Source organism: Silene latifolia, chromosome 9, assembly GCF_048544455.1.
Source record: "Silene latifolia isolate original U9 population chromosome 9, ASM4854445v1, whole genome shotgun sequence".
NCBI lineage: Eukaryota > Viridiplantae > Streptophyta > Magnoliopsida > Caryophyllales > Caryophyllaceae > Silene > Silene latifolia.
The window spans coordinates 121,839,515-121,859,393 of NC_133534.1; the positions used below are offsets into that span (position 1 = coordinate 121,839,515).

Genomic DNA, 19,879 nt, shown 5'->3' on the forward strand with positions numbered 1-19,879 from the left:
TTTAGTTTATCATTGATAATTAGGGTTCTTAAGTTTAATCTTTCGTTAATAAAGTTCTTTTTGGCAATCGGTTTTGATCTCCCCTTTACAATTCCTTTACACGGTACTCTTCTGTTCCTTTATTCAGTTTTATTGCTTTCGTTCGTAATTTAGGATTGCTAGGTTAGATCTCCCGAAGCCAAATTACTGTTTATGTTAATTGTTCGTTTAATTGATTTAAGCATGAATTCGAATGTTTTAATTGTTAAGTTTACTGTTGTTATTATTCCTAGTATGAGTAGCTAAATACCTTGTGCTAGGATGTAGGGAATCTGTAGAATAGGCGGCATTAGAATAGTAGACCCTAGATCGCGCCATGGTCGATCGACCATGTTCCCTGGTCGATCGACCATGTTCCCTGGTCGATCGACCGGCCACGTGAGATCACCTTCGTTTTAATTAATTAAATTGCTATGTTTGACGAATCGAGTGCACGCGACTAGTTAAATGCCTAGGATTTGACCGACCCAATAAAGATCGAAAGATAGGGAAGGGAGATAGCCTACCTAATTAAGACGACTAAATTAATAAGATCGAGAGATGAGTTAATTTAGCCTTTTTAGTCACTTTTCAGGACGAAAGTTAGTATTAGTGATATTAGGGACCTGTAGCGAGATCGAAAGATGCTACCTGTAAGAATGGACCGAGAGGACTTCTTATTTTCCCGTCTCACGTGCTTGTTTTAGACCTACCTAGTATACTGTCGCCGAAACTATAGTGAACCGACCATCTTAGCACCCTTTTAATATTTGTTTTCATCCGTTTATTTAGTTTACTTATCTTTTATTGTCTTTATCTATAGACCAAATCAAATCAAACTCCCACATTTGTTACCTTGGACTTAAAATTAGACAACTAATAATTGCATCGCCTCCCTGTGGTTCGACCCTGTTACCACTAGCTTCTGTTAGTTTTAATAGGTATTATAAATATTATCTTTGGTGCACACAACGACAGGCATCAACTTAAATGAGATCACGAAGCAAGTTTAAGCCTAAGAGATCGTCCAAGCACTAAGCAAAGGATTCACTCAACTCCAAACACCAAGTAATGGAGGTTGCTCAAGCACTAAGCAAAAAGCTAAACAAAGGGTTTCTAAAAACCTCATATTCTCATTTCTCAAAATCTGAAATGTTACATAGGATATGAGCTCTTTATATATAGAGGCTCTCAATACATCTTGGCCCTTTATTTTAAAGCATATCCAAAGGCTACAATTAAAAGAACTACAAAACAAAAGTACAAAGCTAGTCGTAAGAGTCCAAAAGGACTTAAATGGGTAGCAAAAACGTGTAAATGTAGCCTTGTGGAGATGCTTCTTGTTTTTTAATCGTCTTGGCTTCTTTAGGAGACAAAAGAGAGTCCACTTGTTGTCATTTGTGCTTAGAATCTTGCAATTATGTTCACCATTTTATCTTGTAAAACTGGCTGTTAATACACAAAATGTCGACCAACCACATTCGTTCCACTTGGTGGCTTATGTTTTGTTCTTCTTTGGTCGGTATGGTGTTCCCCTTCCCCTCACCCCCTCCCCCCACCTATCGAGTCCTTGGGATGGGCATAATCCATCTTGGTTGAGTCTTTGTTTATTTTGGGGTGTTGCATTTTGGGTCGATATGGTGTTCCCCTTCCCCCTCGCCCATTTCCCCCACTTATCGGCTCTATTTTACAAGTTTTATGGTACATGTTTGGGTATTCGTTCCTTAGTTTGATTGCATATAAGATTGTTTGTGTTGTTATCGGGATTTTGTCTGTGTGTCATTGGTGGTCGTCGATGGTGGGCGTGCCCTTTGTTGTTAACAAACTCTTCAGTTGTCTGCCTTGTTGGTTCTGTGGGTCTGTCATATGGCGTTGAATGGAGTGGGTCAGAGTTGGTGTTGGTGTGTGTTTGAGGTGTGTTCTGGTTGGTCTAAGTTGGATTGGATGAGGTGATGGTTTGAATGGCTTCAATGGTCTAAATCACATTACTCATGTTGCTGTTTATTTCTCTGTTTATATCAATAATAACCTCTTATTGGTTATGGGTGTCTTGTCCCTGAATCATTGGGGTGGCTTGTATTGTCGTGTCTTTAAGCCTAGTAAGGGTAATGGTAACTTTGCATCTGGCCTGTGTTGTGCCCATCTTGATTTGGCCTTCTGAGATGGCGTTGGCTAGGAGGTTGTTCATTGTGGCTCCTATTTCGCTACCTATCTACCTTCTCACTTTTCTTGGCTACGAGGTTCTTGTTCGAATCTCTCCTCTAGAGGTAGACTTACGCAGTCTGCATTCCGCATTTCCTTTCTATGTCCTAGTGGCGTAAGTGCACTTTGTTCACCCTCAATAGTTCAAGGGTCTCAAGGGTCTCGCTGGTTTCTAGATGTTGTGTATCATAGCCCAGGGGATGAATCTCCAAGACACATATTTGTGTCTTGTTGCAGGTATTTCTCCGAAGCTCTGTTGACAAAAAAGAGTAAGGATTTGTTCGATTATGTGACGAGCTCCGATCGTCCCTTTAAGAAGGTAGTGGATGAAGATGACCTTCGTGTTCCGTCGTCCGTGCACCACCAACGCACTTTGTTTACTCAATGTAGTTACTTTTACTTTGTCGTTTTAGGTTATGGTTTTACTACAATAAGTGCATTTAACCAAAAGAATTAAATGTCGTCTGTATAAGAATTATTTTTACAACTGCCAAAAAAAATGATCATGGTTGTATATCAGATTGCTGCTTGTCTTATGATATTGCTTTGGTTTTGTTTCTATTATGATGATGGTTGTGTACAAATCGGAAGGAAAACTGTGGGTGTGATGATCATGACAGTGAGTGAAATAAAAGCATATAAAGAAGATAATCTAGTTTTTACATTTTATTTTAATTTTTAATTAGTATTAATCCTCTTACAATAAAACTCTTGTTTCCCTTCAAAAGACATCTATCTAAATAAGGAAATAAGTAAAATTTTCTTTCATTAAATTATTATCTTTTCAATAATGAATATATTTTTCTTATTAAACTCTAATCTTTAATTAAATTTGATTTTTGCATTAAAATAAAATAAAATTGGTATCAAATTATAAACTATAAGTTGATAAATTTTTCAGTAAAGCAATAATCATTACTATAAATAGTAACTTGACACATACTTACTATTAACTTCGTGCTAAAAAAATTCATTAAAATAAATCTCAACTTAACTTAATTCTCTTTGATTAATTTTTCATTTCAATTATTTTGAATAATATCAAAATAAAAATAGAGTTAAATATTAAGTATTAATGAGGTGCAAATATTTAAAAAAATTTAAATAATACACTAAAAAAAATAAAAATTATATATACTGCACATGCATTTCACGAGATCTACACTAGTTTAGATTTAAATGAACATTGTAAACGTAATAATTATATGTTAAATTATTGTTGTTCATGATTGAAGAGTTTTAAGTTAGGTAACTGAGTTAAAGTTGGGAGATAAATAAAGACGAGAGAGAAATAACCAAGGGTAGAATTGGAAAATCCAAGTCCAAATTCGCGCGACACTGGCAAAATTCAGGCAAGAAAAAGCAAAACCCTTCAAAGGGAGCATTATACATCACCAACCACTGACCAGAAGACCTCCCACAAATTTAATCAAAGCACTCCAGACTAGCTAAGAACACACTCATTTCGGAAAAAAGGGTGATACGCATCAATGTATTGCAATTGTCGAATGAAAAACCAGAGCCACGGAAAGAGGGAAGCGCACCGAAAATAGACATGGAGACGACAGCATGTTAGATCTGGCCAAATCCAAATAAATTCTTCACAGTCCCTTCTGAACATTTTGGTACCCATGGAAGAATATATTGACACTCATTTAGATAAACCTAGCAACAGCGTGTACCATTTCCTCAGCATCACAAATTAAGTAGAAAAAAGTAATCAAAGTTCTGCCATGTGCTTTAAAATTTATATTTGCTTTCTCCACTTGTAAACCTTAAAACAGGAGCTGGTAGGAGCAGCTAGCAGAGCATCATCACCGACGAATTACAGTGTAAATATACAGAGCTTATACTTTTATAAAACCCCTCCACAAAGTAGAATCAATCAATCCTGAACAGAGGAAAATCTCTGTGAGCGTGAAATAAGGATCTCAATGTGTTATAAGAATTACAAGGATTGACAATTTATGCTAATGAAGCAGCAACGGATCCTAATCCAAGCATGATTCGAGGTCACCTAAGATGAAATCGTCATTGAACAATAATGAATAGAAAAAAAAAGGAATATACATTAAAAAAAAACCTCCCGCAAAAATACATTAAAAAATACCTCCCTCAAATTCACAAATACTTCTTGTGTGTGTGTGTGTGTGTGCGCGCGCACGCGCATGTGCATGCGCACGTGGGTGTGCGTGTGGGCAAGTAAAATTTCCAAAAGTTGTGTGCAGACGAAAAAACAAGTAGAGGTATTTCTAGTCCTTAATTCAAATGAATGAAGCTCACAAGTTTTCCAAAAAAACATAGGGAAAAAAATTAGTAACCAAAATATTAGAATAAACAAAAAATTAATTTGAAAAATCAAGTTATATGCTCAAAAGATACCATTCACATATCATGTGTGCAATTTAGATCAGCAAACAATAGACCACGAAATATTTGAAACAGAACAGAAATCTACTGGATAAGACATACAATAACCTCATCAATTTCATAATGGACATTTCATTAATGGTAAAGCGGATATGGGAGATGAAAAGTACGGAGAAACTGTTTAAACCAAAAAAGTCCACAGATATGTAGCCTAGGTTTTTTCACCGCAATTACAGAAATGCAACGAATTTCAGAACATTACCTGCTAGTCTCCTACAGCAGATACCGGCTGCTTTTCCAGCTTCAGCCCAATCTTGTGCCGCTTGAACCAAAGCATAAATGAGGTCCCAACAAATCACTTCTACAATAATGCCCTCCTACCCATAATTGAATGCAAGTCACTTCATTACACCATACTAAAGAAATCAGTAAAGTGGCCTCCCGTGCACAGCACGTCAGCACTCCCATATGACAATTGTCAATTGTAGGTACCATTAAAACCCAGTGTACAGTCAGATTTTGTTCGAAGGACATCTGTACATCAGCTTTCTTCCCTTATACAAGTCTATCCAGTGTATCCATCAATGGAAGTTAGCTCACAAGCCAGGAGAATAGGCTGATGATCACATCCCAAAATTCCTATTATATAAATCCCCTGAATTTGACATTTAAAATTTAGAATCTTCATAACCACTATGGAACTTGTTAAATCCCAGTCTATCGTTTCTAAGGAGCTCTGCTATGCCTATGTCATTGGGAGATTGCATTTCACTCCATCCATCCCAAAGACCATTGGAGACCACGGTATTTCTAGGTTGCTGAAGTGAATATTGTGAGAAGGGGGTAACATTGTTAGCTTGTGGCTGCTCCATATATCGATAGTTAAAACGATAAGCTTCATTAGGAGGAGATAAGTTATCTCTAACATCGGTATATCTAAGATTCTGATGAGGGGATATAGATCTTTGCATCAGAAACTGAAGTCTCAAATCCTCCTCAAAACCAGGAGTCTGTAAATGGAAATTTGGCCTCATGTCTGCGCTTAAAATGTTAGCTCCTGTAGGAAGCCGCCCTTTACCAACTGCCAAAATAGCTGGGTCTATAAATTCAATATCATTTGCAGGACTTATGTTTCCATTAGACGGGGTCTGATAAGAATTTCTAAAGAACGGGTATTCGTGCATTTGGTTTCCTGCAAAGATAGAAACCAAAAAGGGCAAATACCTATAGAGTTGGGATTAAAATAAAAATAATAATAAAAAAAATTGATAAGGAAGACTAAAAGAAGATGCAGATACCAACCCGGGTCTAAAAAGTCAAAACTCCGATCACTTCTCTCTTGTGATGAAAATCCTGGTGGAGGAGGCATACTTGATACAGTGAATCCCGGAGGAGCTGAAATCTGAGATCTGGACGCTGATTTCAAAAGCAGGAACAGTTGTCAGACTCTTTTATTATTAGTAAGAAAATAAGAAAGCAGATGCAAGTCCAAGTATATCATTATACTATCAACAAACTAATTTCAATCAAGGTACGCATGCAATAAAATTAAACTACAGTGCAACACGACCAGACAAGGGATGTTACGCACAAGAGAGTTTGCTGGACGGAAAAGCAGAAGGCCCACCTACAAGATTATCTGAAAGCTCCATATTACAATGAGGGATTCCAAAACCATTGCCAAGTCTATCTAGATATGGATCTCTATTTTCAACAAACCCCTGACCAAAAGCGGGATTGATTGTAGTGTGACCATTATTGACAAGTGTAGGCTCAGTATGAAACAAATGATTCATGGAGTCTTCTTGTCTTGCAAAAGAAAATCTGGACTGATTGCTAATCTGACTTTTCCAAGAATTTGCCGATTTGATCGAGTACTCCTGTTTATCAGTGAACAACTTGGCAAGATTTTGAGATGTCAGAGAATCATCCCAGGAATCAAGGTCCAAGGACAAAATATTTGATATTATGTTGCTCTCTCCCATGTCCAAAGCCAGTTTCGAGTCAATGCGGACTACCTCGTCATTGGATCGCCCCAAATGATTACTATGTATGCCATTTAGCAAAGAATTATCCAGAGCAAAAGATTCATTCACAAGATGCTGGAGAAATCCATTGGATGAGACAGATGCATTGGGTAGATTTAATTCTAACATATCTTCTGAAACTGTATTTACAATTGGTGGATTTACAGTAGAATTGCCTGTGCACTTGGCATCTAACTGCAGTTGTAAAGGAGCCCTTAAGTGATTTAAAATATGAGATGATGCTTGTCCAGGTGCCTGACTAACTACAGCATCTCTTAGTCTTTGATTATCAAAATCATCTTCAGTTTCAGAAGTCATATTTTGCACTATGGTAGGAGCTTGTACATCTGATTTCAAATTGAGCAACTCTGTCGTAGCAGTCAAAGAAGCACCTGAACATTGTTGATGTTTCTCAGATTCATGCCATTGTAAACCCAGATCTCTATGAGAGATGAAATTTTCCAGGCTCAAACCAATAGGCCCAAGGACTGCTGAATAGTCACCATTTGGTTGTTTATCAACACTAACAGACGACATTCCATTCGGAAGATTTTGAATATTTATATCTACAGTAGAACTTTCCTGTTCACACTCGATAGACGAACAAGGCTGTTTATCAAAAGAGTATGCAGTATTCTGTGGCATACTACCTTCCCCTTCATAACAAACTGTTTCTAATGAGCATGACTGCTGGTTTGTTGATTTCACAGCTGGAGCTGGAGCTGTAGAAGATGTCTCTGAAACACTTGTTTTAGAATTAAAACCTGAGCGTTGTTTGACATTAGCCAAAGCATCCATTTTACATTTGGTATGCTTTGTGTGAGTTTCTTCATCAATATCGTTGCTCTTCCCAAGATCACTGGCTACGTTAGAAGTTTGTGGAGTACCAGAAACAACTGCATCAATCACGGGTTGGCCAAGCAACATTTGAGCCTTCTGTTTGGTTGGTCCATTTGAAGTAGCTAAACATACGGCAGGCGTATTGCAAGTGGACGCCCGTGCTCCCCTGATATTACAAGCAATACACTAATCAGTCGATTATAGATTTTGTCCTGTTGTAGTAATTCATGATTTAAGATAAATGAAAATATAAATATTTTATTTATTGTTCAGCAGATATTTAACAATGAAAATTAACAAAATGCTACGGACTATACTCTCACAGAAAATCATTTCAAAACCAACACTCCTTATGCATAATAAATGTCCACAAGCAAAATGTAACATAATTATGTTAAACAGTGAACGAAATCTTCGTCAAGCTACCCTGACAAAACATATCTTTTGTACGAACCGAAAGCTTGACAAAAATTTGGGGATACAACAAATTGAAAAACAAAGGAAAGCCAATGACAAACATTTCGTACAAACAAATGAGTACCATGAAGCTGCCGGGGGAAGACCGCCAGATTTACCAGAACTGCTAGAGGGGAGCGAACCTTTTGTGATGTTGACTGAACTCTGCAAGCCGTGTATCAATCAAGATTATTTTTTTCTGTGTTGTGCAAAAGTTATGGCACCATCTTCAAACTTTTGACTAAAACAGCAAAAAATAGAATACTGACATGTGTCCCATTGCTAAAAAAACAAGAATAAAACAGAAAAATATATCAATATGTATGCCGCAAACAATTGCCTTCATGAAAATTAGACCACAGCCAAAGATCAGAATAATGAGGAAAAAGCAAAGCTAAAACCTTGAGGCGAAATCCTTACATTTGACGAGCTTTTGACCACAGGTTTCCCTGTCACAGTAGAACTATTATCGCAATAATCATCAGCTGGAGATGGCAAAACACTTCCTGAACGTCGTTGCATGTTATTAGTGACCCCAGTAATTTGTTGAACTCTGCTCATTATAGTGGAAAAATAAAACAGGGAGTTAGACCACAATAAAAAATGGCACCAAGACCACTTTGGGCAAAAAAAAATTCAAGGTATACAATTGGTTCTTAAAATGTATGCCTACACGTTTCAATCATTCCAGCTGCAGAGTTCTGCAGAACAAAACTATAATAATTTATAACACAAGTCAAAGCAAATTAAGAGGTTATAATAAAAGGAAAAATGTAAATGCCTCAGAATGTATGCAGTAGGCAAGAAACAACCAAAGAATCGAAAAATAAAACAAACGTTTAATTAAAAAAGCTCTGGCAGCAGACGGGTACATCCAACAAGGCCAACATTTGTTATGGCAATTTATTACACAAAATAAAATAAAAGGGAGTAATAACCAGATAGTTTAGCCACATCCCCCACCCCGCCAGTGGTATCAAATATCATTTCACTGGAGTGGTCGTCCATTTCCTGATGTTGGTCATTATGGCATTAATACGGTTGATATTGCCACAAAATGTGGTTGTGGTAACCTTCAAGACTTTTACAAAATGACCATGAAGAAATGCTGCGGCACAAATGTAATAGCACAATACATGTCCAAATGCTTCTCTAATTCTCTTATGGCTTTAAGTAAGCACTAAATGAATGAAACTGCGAAGTACACAATTACAAGAGCTAGACTAGACAACAAATAAGGTAAGACCTATGGAAATCACTGGACTACACACATATCCCATTCAAATCAAATAAAGTATTAAGAACATCGAAATTATCCTTCAAAGGGGAGGACTACAAGCATATCCCGGTCAACGATAAAGTATTAAGAACATCGGAATTACCCTTTAAAGGGCTACCGCCTACGGCAAGGTAAGGGGTTGTATGTACGCAAATAGCTCAGAGATTGTTACTTGTCACGCTATTTCTGGATGACCCATAATTAATGGTGAAGGAATAGCATTGAAAAAGAACCATTTCATATTACAGAAGCACTCAGAGTTTGAGAGCACCATTTGTTCTGTCATACTCAGCAGGCCACAGCCAACAAATGGTGAACCTTGGCCCCATTGAAATTGGAATCGTCAATCACTATGCTCAAATATCCTAAAAGATGTGCCTTATATCAAAACTGTAAATGTACTACTAGCAACCATTACACACCTTGAGTATGCTGATATAAATTCATCTTTATCTTTAGTGAAGCTATCCTCTGTTGACCCAATCTCATGCAAGTACAGACAATCAGGATTGCTGCAGGGCTGGTAAAACAATATAACCGTGTGAATTTTAGAAACAACATTCAATTCCTTAAAACTTCCAAGGAAATGTAGATGTCATACCACACTTCTCAGCCATGCATGACAGTATTTTGTTGTCCCAAAACATGCTCTGTAAAACAAAGCTACTTTCATAACGAGAACAAACAAACTGTACAAATGTACAAAGAAAGACACTATATCTGAGGCCTTTACTGAAGTTACGTCACCTGCAAGTTGCAACCTACCTTAATGGTCTACCATCCAGGATAAATGCATGGACTGACTGAATACATCGAACTGCTTCATCTTCCCTTGCATATGTTATATATCTGAACACCAATATGATACATGGCATATAAATGTTCAACATCATTTTTCATCAATAATAACATTCAACAGCTTTGCATAGCCACTTCAAGAATAGTGGGCTCAGCCTAGGAAATCACCTATAAGAACATCTGGCCTAAAACAAAACACTGAGTATTTTAGTACTCCCTCCTATTCAAGGTTTTCTTCTCTATTTCCTTATTGGGCTTATTCAGCTTCTCTTCCCTATTTCATTTTTCAGGAAGCTTTGTTTGGTCCAAATTCAATTGCATGTGGGGTAGTGTGTTTTGTGTGGTCCAAATTCACTTCCTTATTCCTTGTGCACAAAAGAAAGGGGAAGAAAACCCTGAATAGGAAGGAGTATTTGACGGGTTGCCGCTCTGCTGCGTCTGGCCCGATTTATTAAGCCTCTTTCTTTAATATTAGAGTTTTACAAAAAAATATTTCAGTATTTGAGGATTTATCAAAGGTTCTCAATAAAAACAGTGAGTATTCAAGTATTTGAGGATTTATGAAAGGTTATCAGACAAACAGTGGGGATTTAAAACTCGAAAGAAAAAATTTATTTTTTAACCCCTTTCTTTAATATAGAGTTTCAATGTGTGACGTCATCTTTATCCATAGAAGCTTCTCACTCTAAATCAAACACAAACAAATTTAGTGACAACCTAAGAGATGAACGGATTCTAAAAAGCAAGACATACAGAAGCAGCACTAATCCTAGCCAAGGAAAGTGGCACTGAATTTCTCACGGTGGAAGTAGACAATACATGAAAGAACACATGCAGACTGATAAACGGAATTAGAAACTACGAACTTACTAGAATGTCAGACCGATACTATACATAAACTCCTAAGAGATCATACGTGTGGACAACATCAACATTATAAACAATATAATATGGAGGGGAAAAAAAGAGAGAAAGAAGAAAGAGCTACAGACAACATAGTTTATGACTTACACACTACACGTATTGTTCGCAAACTGTTGGATAGTGCCAGCTGAAGTACGGGATATGGACACCTTAGAGACCTTCCCGTACTGGCCAAAATACTCTTTACGTTGCAGAAGCTGCTCAAATATATAACATTAGAGAACAGACACGATTAACTACGAAATTTACAACGGACCATAAAAATCAGAGGGAAGGGGAGGGAGAAGATCTTGAGATGAAACACCAACAAAGCGCTTACATCTTCATCAGCAAGATCAAGTGGCAAACCAACAATGTAGACAAGATTCCTCTGAATAACACGAACACTAGTTAGCTGTTTCCTGCTTTCAGATGTTTTAATCTTTGCTTTCTGTGTCTTGTGCTTTTTTTCAATGCTAACTTCTGCAACCAACCTTTAGCAAAAAAAATTGAAGAAAGAACCATCAATACATGGTGAAAGATCTGTTGCTAGGAAGAACAGCCCACATGAAACTGAAGCAAAGTACAACCTTTCACAGTTCGCCGCTGTTCCAACTATTCTTTCCTTATCGTACGGAGTTCGACAGGCAGGACACCGTCCTTCTGTCTCATCCTTCTCAGCCATTTCCATAATATGATGCCAGCACCATACACAAACCTGAACAAATGAATTATGTCACATGACAAATAAAATAGATTAGAATTGACAAGTACTGGACCTACGCCAGAAATGGCCTCAAAACAGTTCAACACAAGCAAGAAAAAGGGGGACAAACTGAATGACAAATGCCGCCAAAAGCAGGAGTAACTATTAAGGACCAAACTTTGTGACCTCATTGAGTATCATGAAAAAATAAGTTTATATATCTAAAAGAAAATCTACATCTTCATTTTCTCACCTTAAATGCCAAGACAATCTCAGCCAACGTCAAAAGAGTTAGCTAAGAATTTAGAGGAAAAGATCAAAAGATATTTGATGAATATAGTGCAGTTCACATATACCAAGGTCGCTACAACTACACTAATAACCATTCAGTCACATCAATATTCACGCCAACTGCAATTACAAGGCATTTAGACCTCCCAACTCATTTTAAACTTGCTACTTTTTCTATTTTGGAGTCTCACACTGACTTTAAGCATCCCACCTATTTAACAATTTCTTGCATGTAAGATTACCAAGTTGTCACTTCAAATTTCCTACTTTTACATGCATGAATAGTAATTGGTAACCAATTACCCACCCAAAATGAATAATCCCCTCCCCAAAACTCACTTTTCAATCTCCCACGACCTCTGCAGTCTGCCCTTCTTCAGCCACATGGAGTAATGCGGAAGGAAGAAAATAAGGCCTCACGGGAGAGAATGAGCAGTACTGTCCATCACCTCAATGAGATTTGGCTGGCAACTCTGCAAGAAACTCCCTATGACAATATAATTGTCGTTCTGGCTTGCGATGCAAATATACATAACCAAGAAAGCAGGAAAAACTCTAAAGGAGAGGATTGCAGAAGTGAAACTAGGGTACGATTGAGCTCAGAGGAAAGCACGTGATTCAAACAAAGAAAAGGGCGAGTAGGTAAAACAGTAAGGGTAGAAAGAACAGGAGTTCAAAGCTGACAGACCATCAAGCCAACAAGTAGCAGCTTCAGCAATGCAACTTAGCTCAAGAATTGAATGTTCGAGATCAAACGTGATATTTTAAATGTAAGCCATTTATCAACTACGGCCTCACATTGTAGTTTAATAGGTTAACAAAAAAAATGTATATTCGAAAAATGAAATATAGCTAAATTTTAACTTCTATTGCACACATGAATTTAGTACGCTATTTGGGAAACAGACACAGAAAAATGGGAAACGCTTATTTAACAAAAATGCGTACAAAAGCATATTAAACATTGGGTAGCTATTGTGACAAGTTGGAAAGATGCATTTTTCCATCAATGTCGAACCAGGAAGTGCAATTCCATGTCCAACTTAGCCAAAGACTACTATTCTCAACACAAGAGAATCACAAATATCAACACAAGGGAGTCACTATTCTCAACAGAATTTTCACAACGGATCATCCCAAAACAGCTTCCATGTGTCTGGTCATGGTTGTCTAAATCGTAGAACACCCCAAAACGAATACGTAATAGGCATACATGATATGCACTTTTTACATTGTAATATACATTTTAAACAAAAAATCATACTCCCTCTGTCCCGGTCATTTGTTGTCCTTTTCCATTTTGGGGTGTCTCAGTCAATTGTTGTCCTTTCTATTTTAAGAATGAACTTGATGAGCAATTTGATCATTCACAGTCAATTTGTTCCACTTGTCATTTAGTAATTGGCCCCCTCCTCTTTCCTTGGTCTTTGTGCCAAAACCAAAGGACAACAATTGACCGGGACGGAGGGAGTAATACATTAGAGTACCAATACAAGGGAATCAGTTCATAATTCACTGGGATTTGAGGAAACCCGGTAACCCCGCATGTGTCTTTGTCTTAACAGCCCAAAAAAAAAAAAAAAAAAAAAAAAAAAAACCTACAAGAGCTCAAGCCCGAAAGCCAATTGGTTAATGTTAACATTGTAATTTGTAATGAAATCAGAACCATAATGCCACGCTTAAGGCATGGTTGTTAAATCTATGTCAAATAAAGGATACCAAATCCATGGCAGTAAGTCACAATCACTTAAATACAAAAGATTAGAGTAACAAAAGAAGTCTCTGTGGATCAGAAACAGCTTAACCTCGTAGCCACATCTGCACGGCTTCAGTTGTTGATCAGTCACATCCATCTCCTCAGCACAGAGAGGACAGGTCTTGTCAACCTCGTCAGTCATGGTTGCTCCCTGAAAAATCTGATAAGAGGATAAAAACTCAAAATTTTAACCAAAGAAAAGCCTTGTGACAGTGAGGGAGATTAAAAAAAAACAATTGAGGTAGTGCGTCAAAATGGCAGGATCTGCCAAAGTGCATCGACAAAACTTTTGGCATTTTGTAGGCAACAAGTGGGGTGATTTGGTATGTATTAGACCGTCTTAAGCTTAAGATGGATAAATGAGAATTTGTGCACATTAAGTGTGTAACTGTGTAAGTAAAACTACCGGTTGACAGTGTGAGCTACACAATTATGAAAAATGAAAATAAAACTAGAAATGAAAATGAGTAAGATGCAACAAACAGAGATGCTACAGATGAAGAAATCAGAGGAAATATTAATATTAATATTAATATTAATATTAATATTAATATTTAATAAGAAGTGATCTAAGAATAGATGAATAATTAAAAAGTAAATTATATGAATTAATTAAGAAGAAAAAGGGAAAGGAAATAAAAGTAGCGAGAGACTTACAGTGCGGAGGAAAAGAGACACTGAGAGAGAGGGAGAGAAGACTGAGGAAGAGAGAGAGAGAAGATGAAGTTGAGAAACGCGAGATGGGGAACAAGAGAGTGTGTGTTAAACCAGGTGGGTCATTATTCATGTAGGAGTTCTACTCATTATTATTAGCTTTTGCGTGACCTTTTTTAAAATTTTATTATTATAATTGAAAAAAATAATATATTTCATATATGATTTTTAATATTTTTTTGATAAATAAAAATAAATTAATTTTCCCAAATTTAATATTTTAGGTTTAATTTCAATGTTTTAAAATAAAATACATATAATCTTACTTAAAATTAATAAGTGATAATTAATTATTCATGATCAACGTTTTATAAATAAATTTATGACTGATCAAATATCATATTATTTAAAATAAAAATTATTCGAATAATGCAACAATCAATATTAAGTTCTTAAATCATTTTATGATACGTTATGTTCCAAATCAATTAATATTTGTTCAAAATGATGTGCATATAATTCTATATAATTTTTAATTTTTTATGTATAATGAGTGATATTTATGTATCAAACATACATGGTACAAACTCAACTTATTCAAATAATTTGATTATGTCTTGCATGTGCATTTTGTCAAACATATCTATAAGAAACTTGCACCTTTTGTTTTTTTAAACAACAATTATATATATATATAATGATGTTTAAGAGAGTACTGGTCTGTAAATAAAATAGGTTGAACTTTCTCAAATATTATTTTTTGAGGTTTAACTTCAAAGTGTTTAAAAGATAATATATAAAATATTTAACTAAAAGTAATATTTAGTTAGTCATGACCAATATTTTATACTTGATGTATACATATTTAATTGAAGATATTAAAGAAAAATGTAACGTGTTTTCTACTATTTCATGTCGTTTATAAAATTATATTACTTAATAATCGTTACTTTTGTTTTAATTATTCAAATGCACTCTCGATCACTGTGTACATACATACTCGTACCCATACTCGTTAGGACACTTTTTAAACCTATCAAAATCTTATACATATTCAACTTCTCGAAATATAATTATTTTCATTTCCACACTATAAAAACTTATCTCTTAGTAGTTAACTTTAAGTTTTGTTTTTAATAAATATAATGACTCTTCCAAATATATTTTTCATAAAGATTTCATGGTCTAATTTTTATAACATTCTCAAAATGTTTTTTTTACGTAAATGTAAAACATTGTGATCGACACCCACTTTAATCATCTCTACATATAAAAATATTTCAATAAATGTAATGAAAATTATACTCAATTGAAAGCATTTTTCGCAATGAACGTAATTATTTACATTTTAGAATTCAAAATAATTTTTTAATAAATTTAGAATCAAATCACCGTAATTATTAATATAATCTTATAATAAAATATATTTAACTATAATTAATATTTTGCTAAGATTTGTACAGCATTTATTACGTTTATATTAAATGATTAGCTGTAATTAATGCTTGTCATTAAGGCTGTATATGACACGTGGCGTATCCACAGCGTTCATATATATATATATATATATATATATATAGGGGCGGGATCCCGTACGAACTAGAGTTCAGTACGAACCGTACGAACTATGTCAAATAAATAAAATAAAAGATTCAAACTGACGTAAACCAACCCCCTGACATTAATCTCTCCTGTATACTTTCAACAATCACCACCAGTCCACCACCACTACCCATTACCTTCCCTCCACCTCCCCAGACCACCACCCACCTACGGCGACCAATTCGACGGAAAAGCGACGCCGATCACGCAGACGCAACTCCGACGCCGACGGTATTGCTTTTCATCTTCTCCATTCTTGTTTTTTATTTCTATTCGTTCTATCATTCACGCATTCCTTTGCTCCCGCGACCAATTAGTGGTGACAAAGGAGAACGACAACAATGATGTGGTGTAAAGGCCGGTGATGTAGTGACGGCGTCGTTGAGGGGTCGGCGTTCATATTGGTGGTGATGGTTCATAGGTGACGTTAGTGAACGGTGTTGCGTGGTGGGTCAGGTGTTAGTCGTGGGTACGGTTGGTCAGTCATCAGTGACGGTGGTCGTGAGGTGGTGAATGGTGGTTGCATATTATATGACTGTTGATACACAAGCTAGTACTACAAGATACACAAATCGACTTGTGTATCTGGAGTATTAATTTATGAAATCACATGAATGCGTTGACCGGAACATATCAAATAGCATTTTGGCTTGCAAGTTGCAAGCTCAAATAGCATTTTGGCTTGCAAGTTGCAAGCTATTGGTTCTGGATGCAAGTTGTGGCTTTCTCAAGCGAGAGTATTGTTAGATGTTGCAAATTCGGAAAATCGATAGGCAAACGATGGTCGATTATGTTTCTCATCTTATTCAAATGAATTAGCTTCAGTAGTGATTGTAATTCCGGAAAAAGAACATTGGTTTTTACAGTTCTGAGTTGTGCCGACGATTTCTATTCGGAGTAATAATCAAAAGCAAATAGAAACACAAGGCCATCAATAATTTGTGTAAAACGTACATTATTAGACCTGAAAATGCACATTTTCTCAAGTGTAAGGTACCCATCTACCTGCAAATAATGCAGCTGGAATCAAGAGCGCAACCAGGAAGCACAACATAAACTTCCACCTTGCCAATTAGAGTTAATTGCAAGGTTTTGACACCTGTTTTGTTAATTTTGTGATCTACAAACGCAAGGATAAGAATAAGGAGATGATTAAGGGAGAAATTAAGGTAAGAGGTATGAAAGAAGTTGACTTTTTATATAGTTGTTGTCCTGTTCAACTGGCGTGGGAGATATTTTACTCGGTTTTAAGGGAAAGGGTCTGTTGTAGAAACTTCCACTTGACCAAATTTCCAGAGTATTTATGATTTTCTTAATACGGTACAGAATAAGGAGGACTCGATATCAACTCGTTTTCGAGATGATGATAATGATAACAAAATGAGTTCTATTTAAGAGCAAAAGCATGAATTTTGTTCTGTCTCAAGCATTTCATTACACAAGTAAGATGGAATGATAAATTTAAACTTAGATGGTTGCGAAAGAACACTAATCATCGAAATTTCCACCCTAAACGGTTACATACTTGAGAACAGCCCCGTGGATCTTCTCTATGTAGTAAGCAGCTTGCTTCTGTTCAAGAATTCTTCATCACTTTCACTCATCAGTTTCAAGTTGATATTTTATGCAAACGATACATTTCATTGTTTTATGGAACCATATACTGAACTACAAAATATAAGGCAGAATGACATATTTACGCTACTGTAACATCTGAAAAGTAAACTCGACATGTAACAAGGTAAATAATGAGGAAATGGGTTTGCCTGTTTCAACTGACAGGAATTCTGAATGCTAAAAAATGTAAGCGAGAATGCTAAATTTACATTTTTGCAAGTCGTATGTTCTATTTAAGAGCAACTCGTTTAAATTTAGCGTTCGTCTCAAGCATTTTTGCAAGTTGTATGTTTTAGTATCTAAGAAATGATGAATTTTGTTTTGTTTTAAATTGTCAATTCCTAATTACACAGTTAAATGTACATGTTTGTAGTAGTTTCGGAAGCGAAAACTATAATCAAACTAAATGAGTGTATCTAGAATTCTAAAGAAGTGTATCTAGCATTCTAGATACGTGTATCAAGCAAGGTAAATGAGTGTATCTAGCCAGGTAAATGAGTGTAGCTAGCATTCTAGCATGCCATAGATGTGTATTTAGCAAGGTATAAGAGTGTATTTAGCTTTCGAGAGATGTGCATCTAGCAAGGTATAATAGTGTATCTAGCAATATAAAGAAGTGTATCTACAAAAATTTGAAAATGTATTTACACTAGAGAAGTGTATTCCTTACTACTTTCAGCTACTCTAACTGCCAAATTTGCCATCACTGTACGACCTCATTGCATTTCATTAAATACACAACACTGCAGGCCTAAAGCCCAAAATTATGTTCATAGACAAGGTACAAGACGCTTCCACTTATTATTAAATACTTCGTAGGAAATAACCAGATTACTGGACACTGAAACACAAGTTCTGTTCTATACGTTAATCCGAAACCTGAGTCACAACTTTAATAACAAGTTATGTTTGTATGGTTTAAAAAATGTTCAACAAAAACGCCACAAAATATACAGAAACACTACAATTCTTCACCATGATGGTGAATTGGTGATGTCCCCTTTGTGATGAATGCCCAGATATATAGAAGTCTCACAAGGTTGGATTAACATTGAGCCTACTTGCTAGCTTCATGCACAATGACTTGTTAGCCTGAAAAGGTATATCAGGAAAAGTAGTAGTAGAGGCCTTGTTACAAAGAGAGACCTGAATATGATCACCTAAACTCATTTCAGCCACGCCACGAACACCCAAAATGGTGCCGGATACACATGCTATTACAACCGGATACACATGGTATTACTACCGCATACTCATGGTATTACTGCCGGATACACAAATCGATATGTGTATCGATCTAGTACTAATACCATGCGTATCCCGGCTGATATTTTGTGTATCCACCGCTCCACCATGATCCACCAAGCTCACCACCACCATCACGCCGCTCAGCCCCATCGCCCATACCTACTGCCGCCACCAGGTTAACACCACACTCCTCTGAACTAACATTACACCCAAGCCTCATCGCCGCCGACCAACATATTTGCCCCCTTTGATCACCGGCATGATGCCGGCCACAAAAGATATCAGCGTCGACCGCCTTCTCATCGCCACAAGCAACCTCTTTCCACCCCGACTCCACCCACTCCGACTACCTCTTTCCACACAGACCCACCTGAAGCAAACCACACGGGCTGTAAACAAAATAAACGGAGTAATATTAGTTTCGAGATTTATAGAGGTAAGGTTACGAACATCTGATCGCTTTTTTTATTTTTACCTCGCAATAGACGAGACATTACTTAATATAATTCTTATAAACCAAATCGAGTACGAATGTACGATAGATATAAGAACTTACATTGGAGAAAGGAAGACCATGAAGGAAATCGTGTTACCTACAGTATGTAAATAAGAACATGAAATAAGTTAAAAGTATAATACAAAAATTACAAATTTACAAGCATGAATCATATCGTATATGAAACATAATTATTTATAGTTTTTGCCTTTAAATTCCACGAGTGGGTTTCTATGTTTTTGTGAGGTTAACACATGATTGTACGTAAAAGTGATATCAAATAACTAGTAGAGAATATGTGTAGGAATGTGAGGCACTAGTACGGAGTATAATATACTACCTATGATCCATTGAATTGTTTACGTTTTTTTTTAAATTATGTGAAGAGGATTTTGAAAAAAATGTAAACAAGTTAATGGAACAGATTAGAAGAAGTATTTATTTGTTCTTCTCCTTCTAAAAAATATAAACTTATATGTATTGCCTAGAACAAAATCATAAATGATTATACCCAAGAGACCGAAATGAAAATAAAAATAAAAATAAGAATAAGATAATTCCAATTCGTAATGAATAACACACGAATCTAATTAATTCAAAATAAAACTACAACGAG

The 19,879-nt window shown here is 36.1% G+C and overlaps 1 protein-coding gene across 9 annotated transcripts; it reads right to left on the bottom strand.

Annotated features, from left to right (window-relative positions):
• Nucleotides 1-3,508: 3,508 nt before the first annotated feature.
• LOC141600034 (uncharacterized) lies at nucleotides 3,509-14,394 on the bottom strand. Of its 9 annotated transcripts, none has more exons than XM_074420199.1 (14): nucleotides 14,304-14,394; nucleotides 13,696-13,806; nucleotides 11,484-11,611; nucleotides 11,234-11,387; nucleotides 11,002-11,111; nucleotides 9,958-10,041; nucleotides 9,794-9,842; nucleotides 9,615-9,712; nucleotides 8,334-8,466; nucleotides 7,999-8,078; nucleotides 6,218-7,623; nucleotides 5,893-6,006; nucleotides 4,853-5,782; nucleotides 3,509-4,111 (listed from the first exon to the last, which is right to left on the bottom strand). In XM_074420199.1, the coding sequence occupies exons 2-13, from the start codon at nucleotides 13,786-13,788 to the stop codon at nucleotides 5,259-5,261; spliced, it is 2,973 nt and encodes a 990-aa protein (XP_074276300.1). In that variant the 5' UTR covers nucleotides 13,789-13,806; nucleotides 14,304-14,394; the 3' UTR covers nucleotides 3,509-4,111; nucleotides 4,853-5,258. The 9 variants fall into 9 exon arrangements, with proteins under 9 accessions (XP_074276300.1, XP_074276306.1, XP_074276298.1 ...); XM_074420205.1 differs by having other exon boundaries at nucleotides 4,853-5,814; XM_074420197.1 differs by having other exon boundaries at nucleotides 6,182-7,623.
• Nucleotides 14,395-19,879: the final 5,485 nt, after the last annotated feature.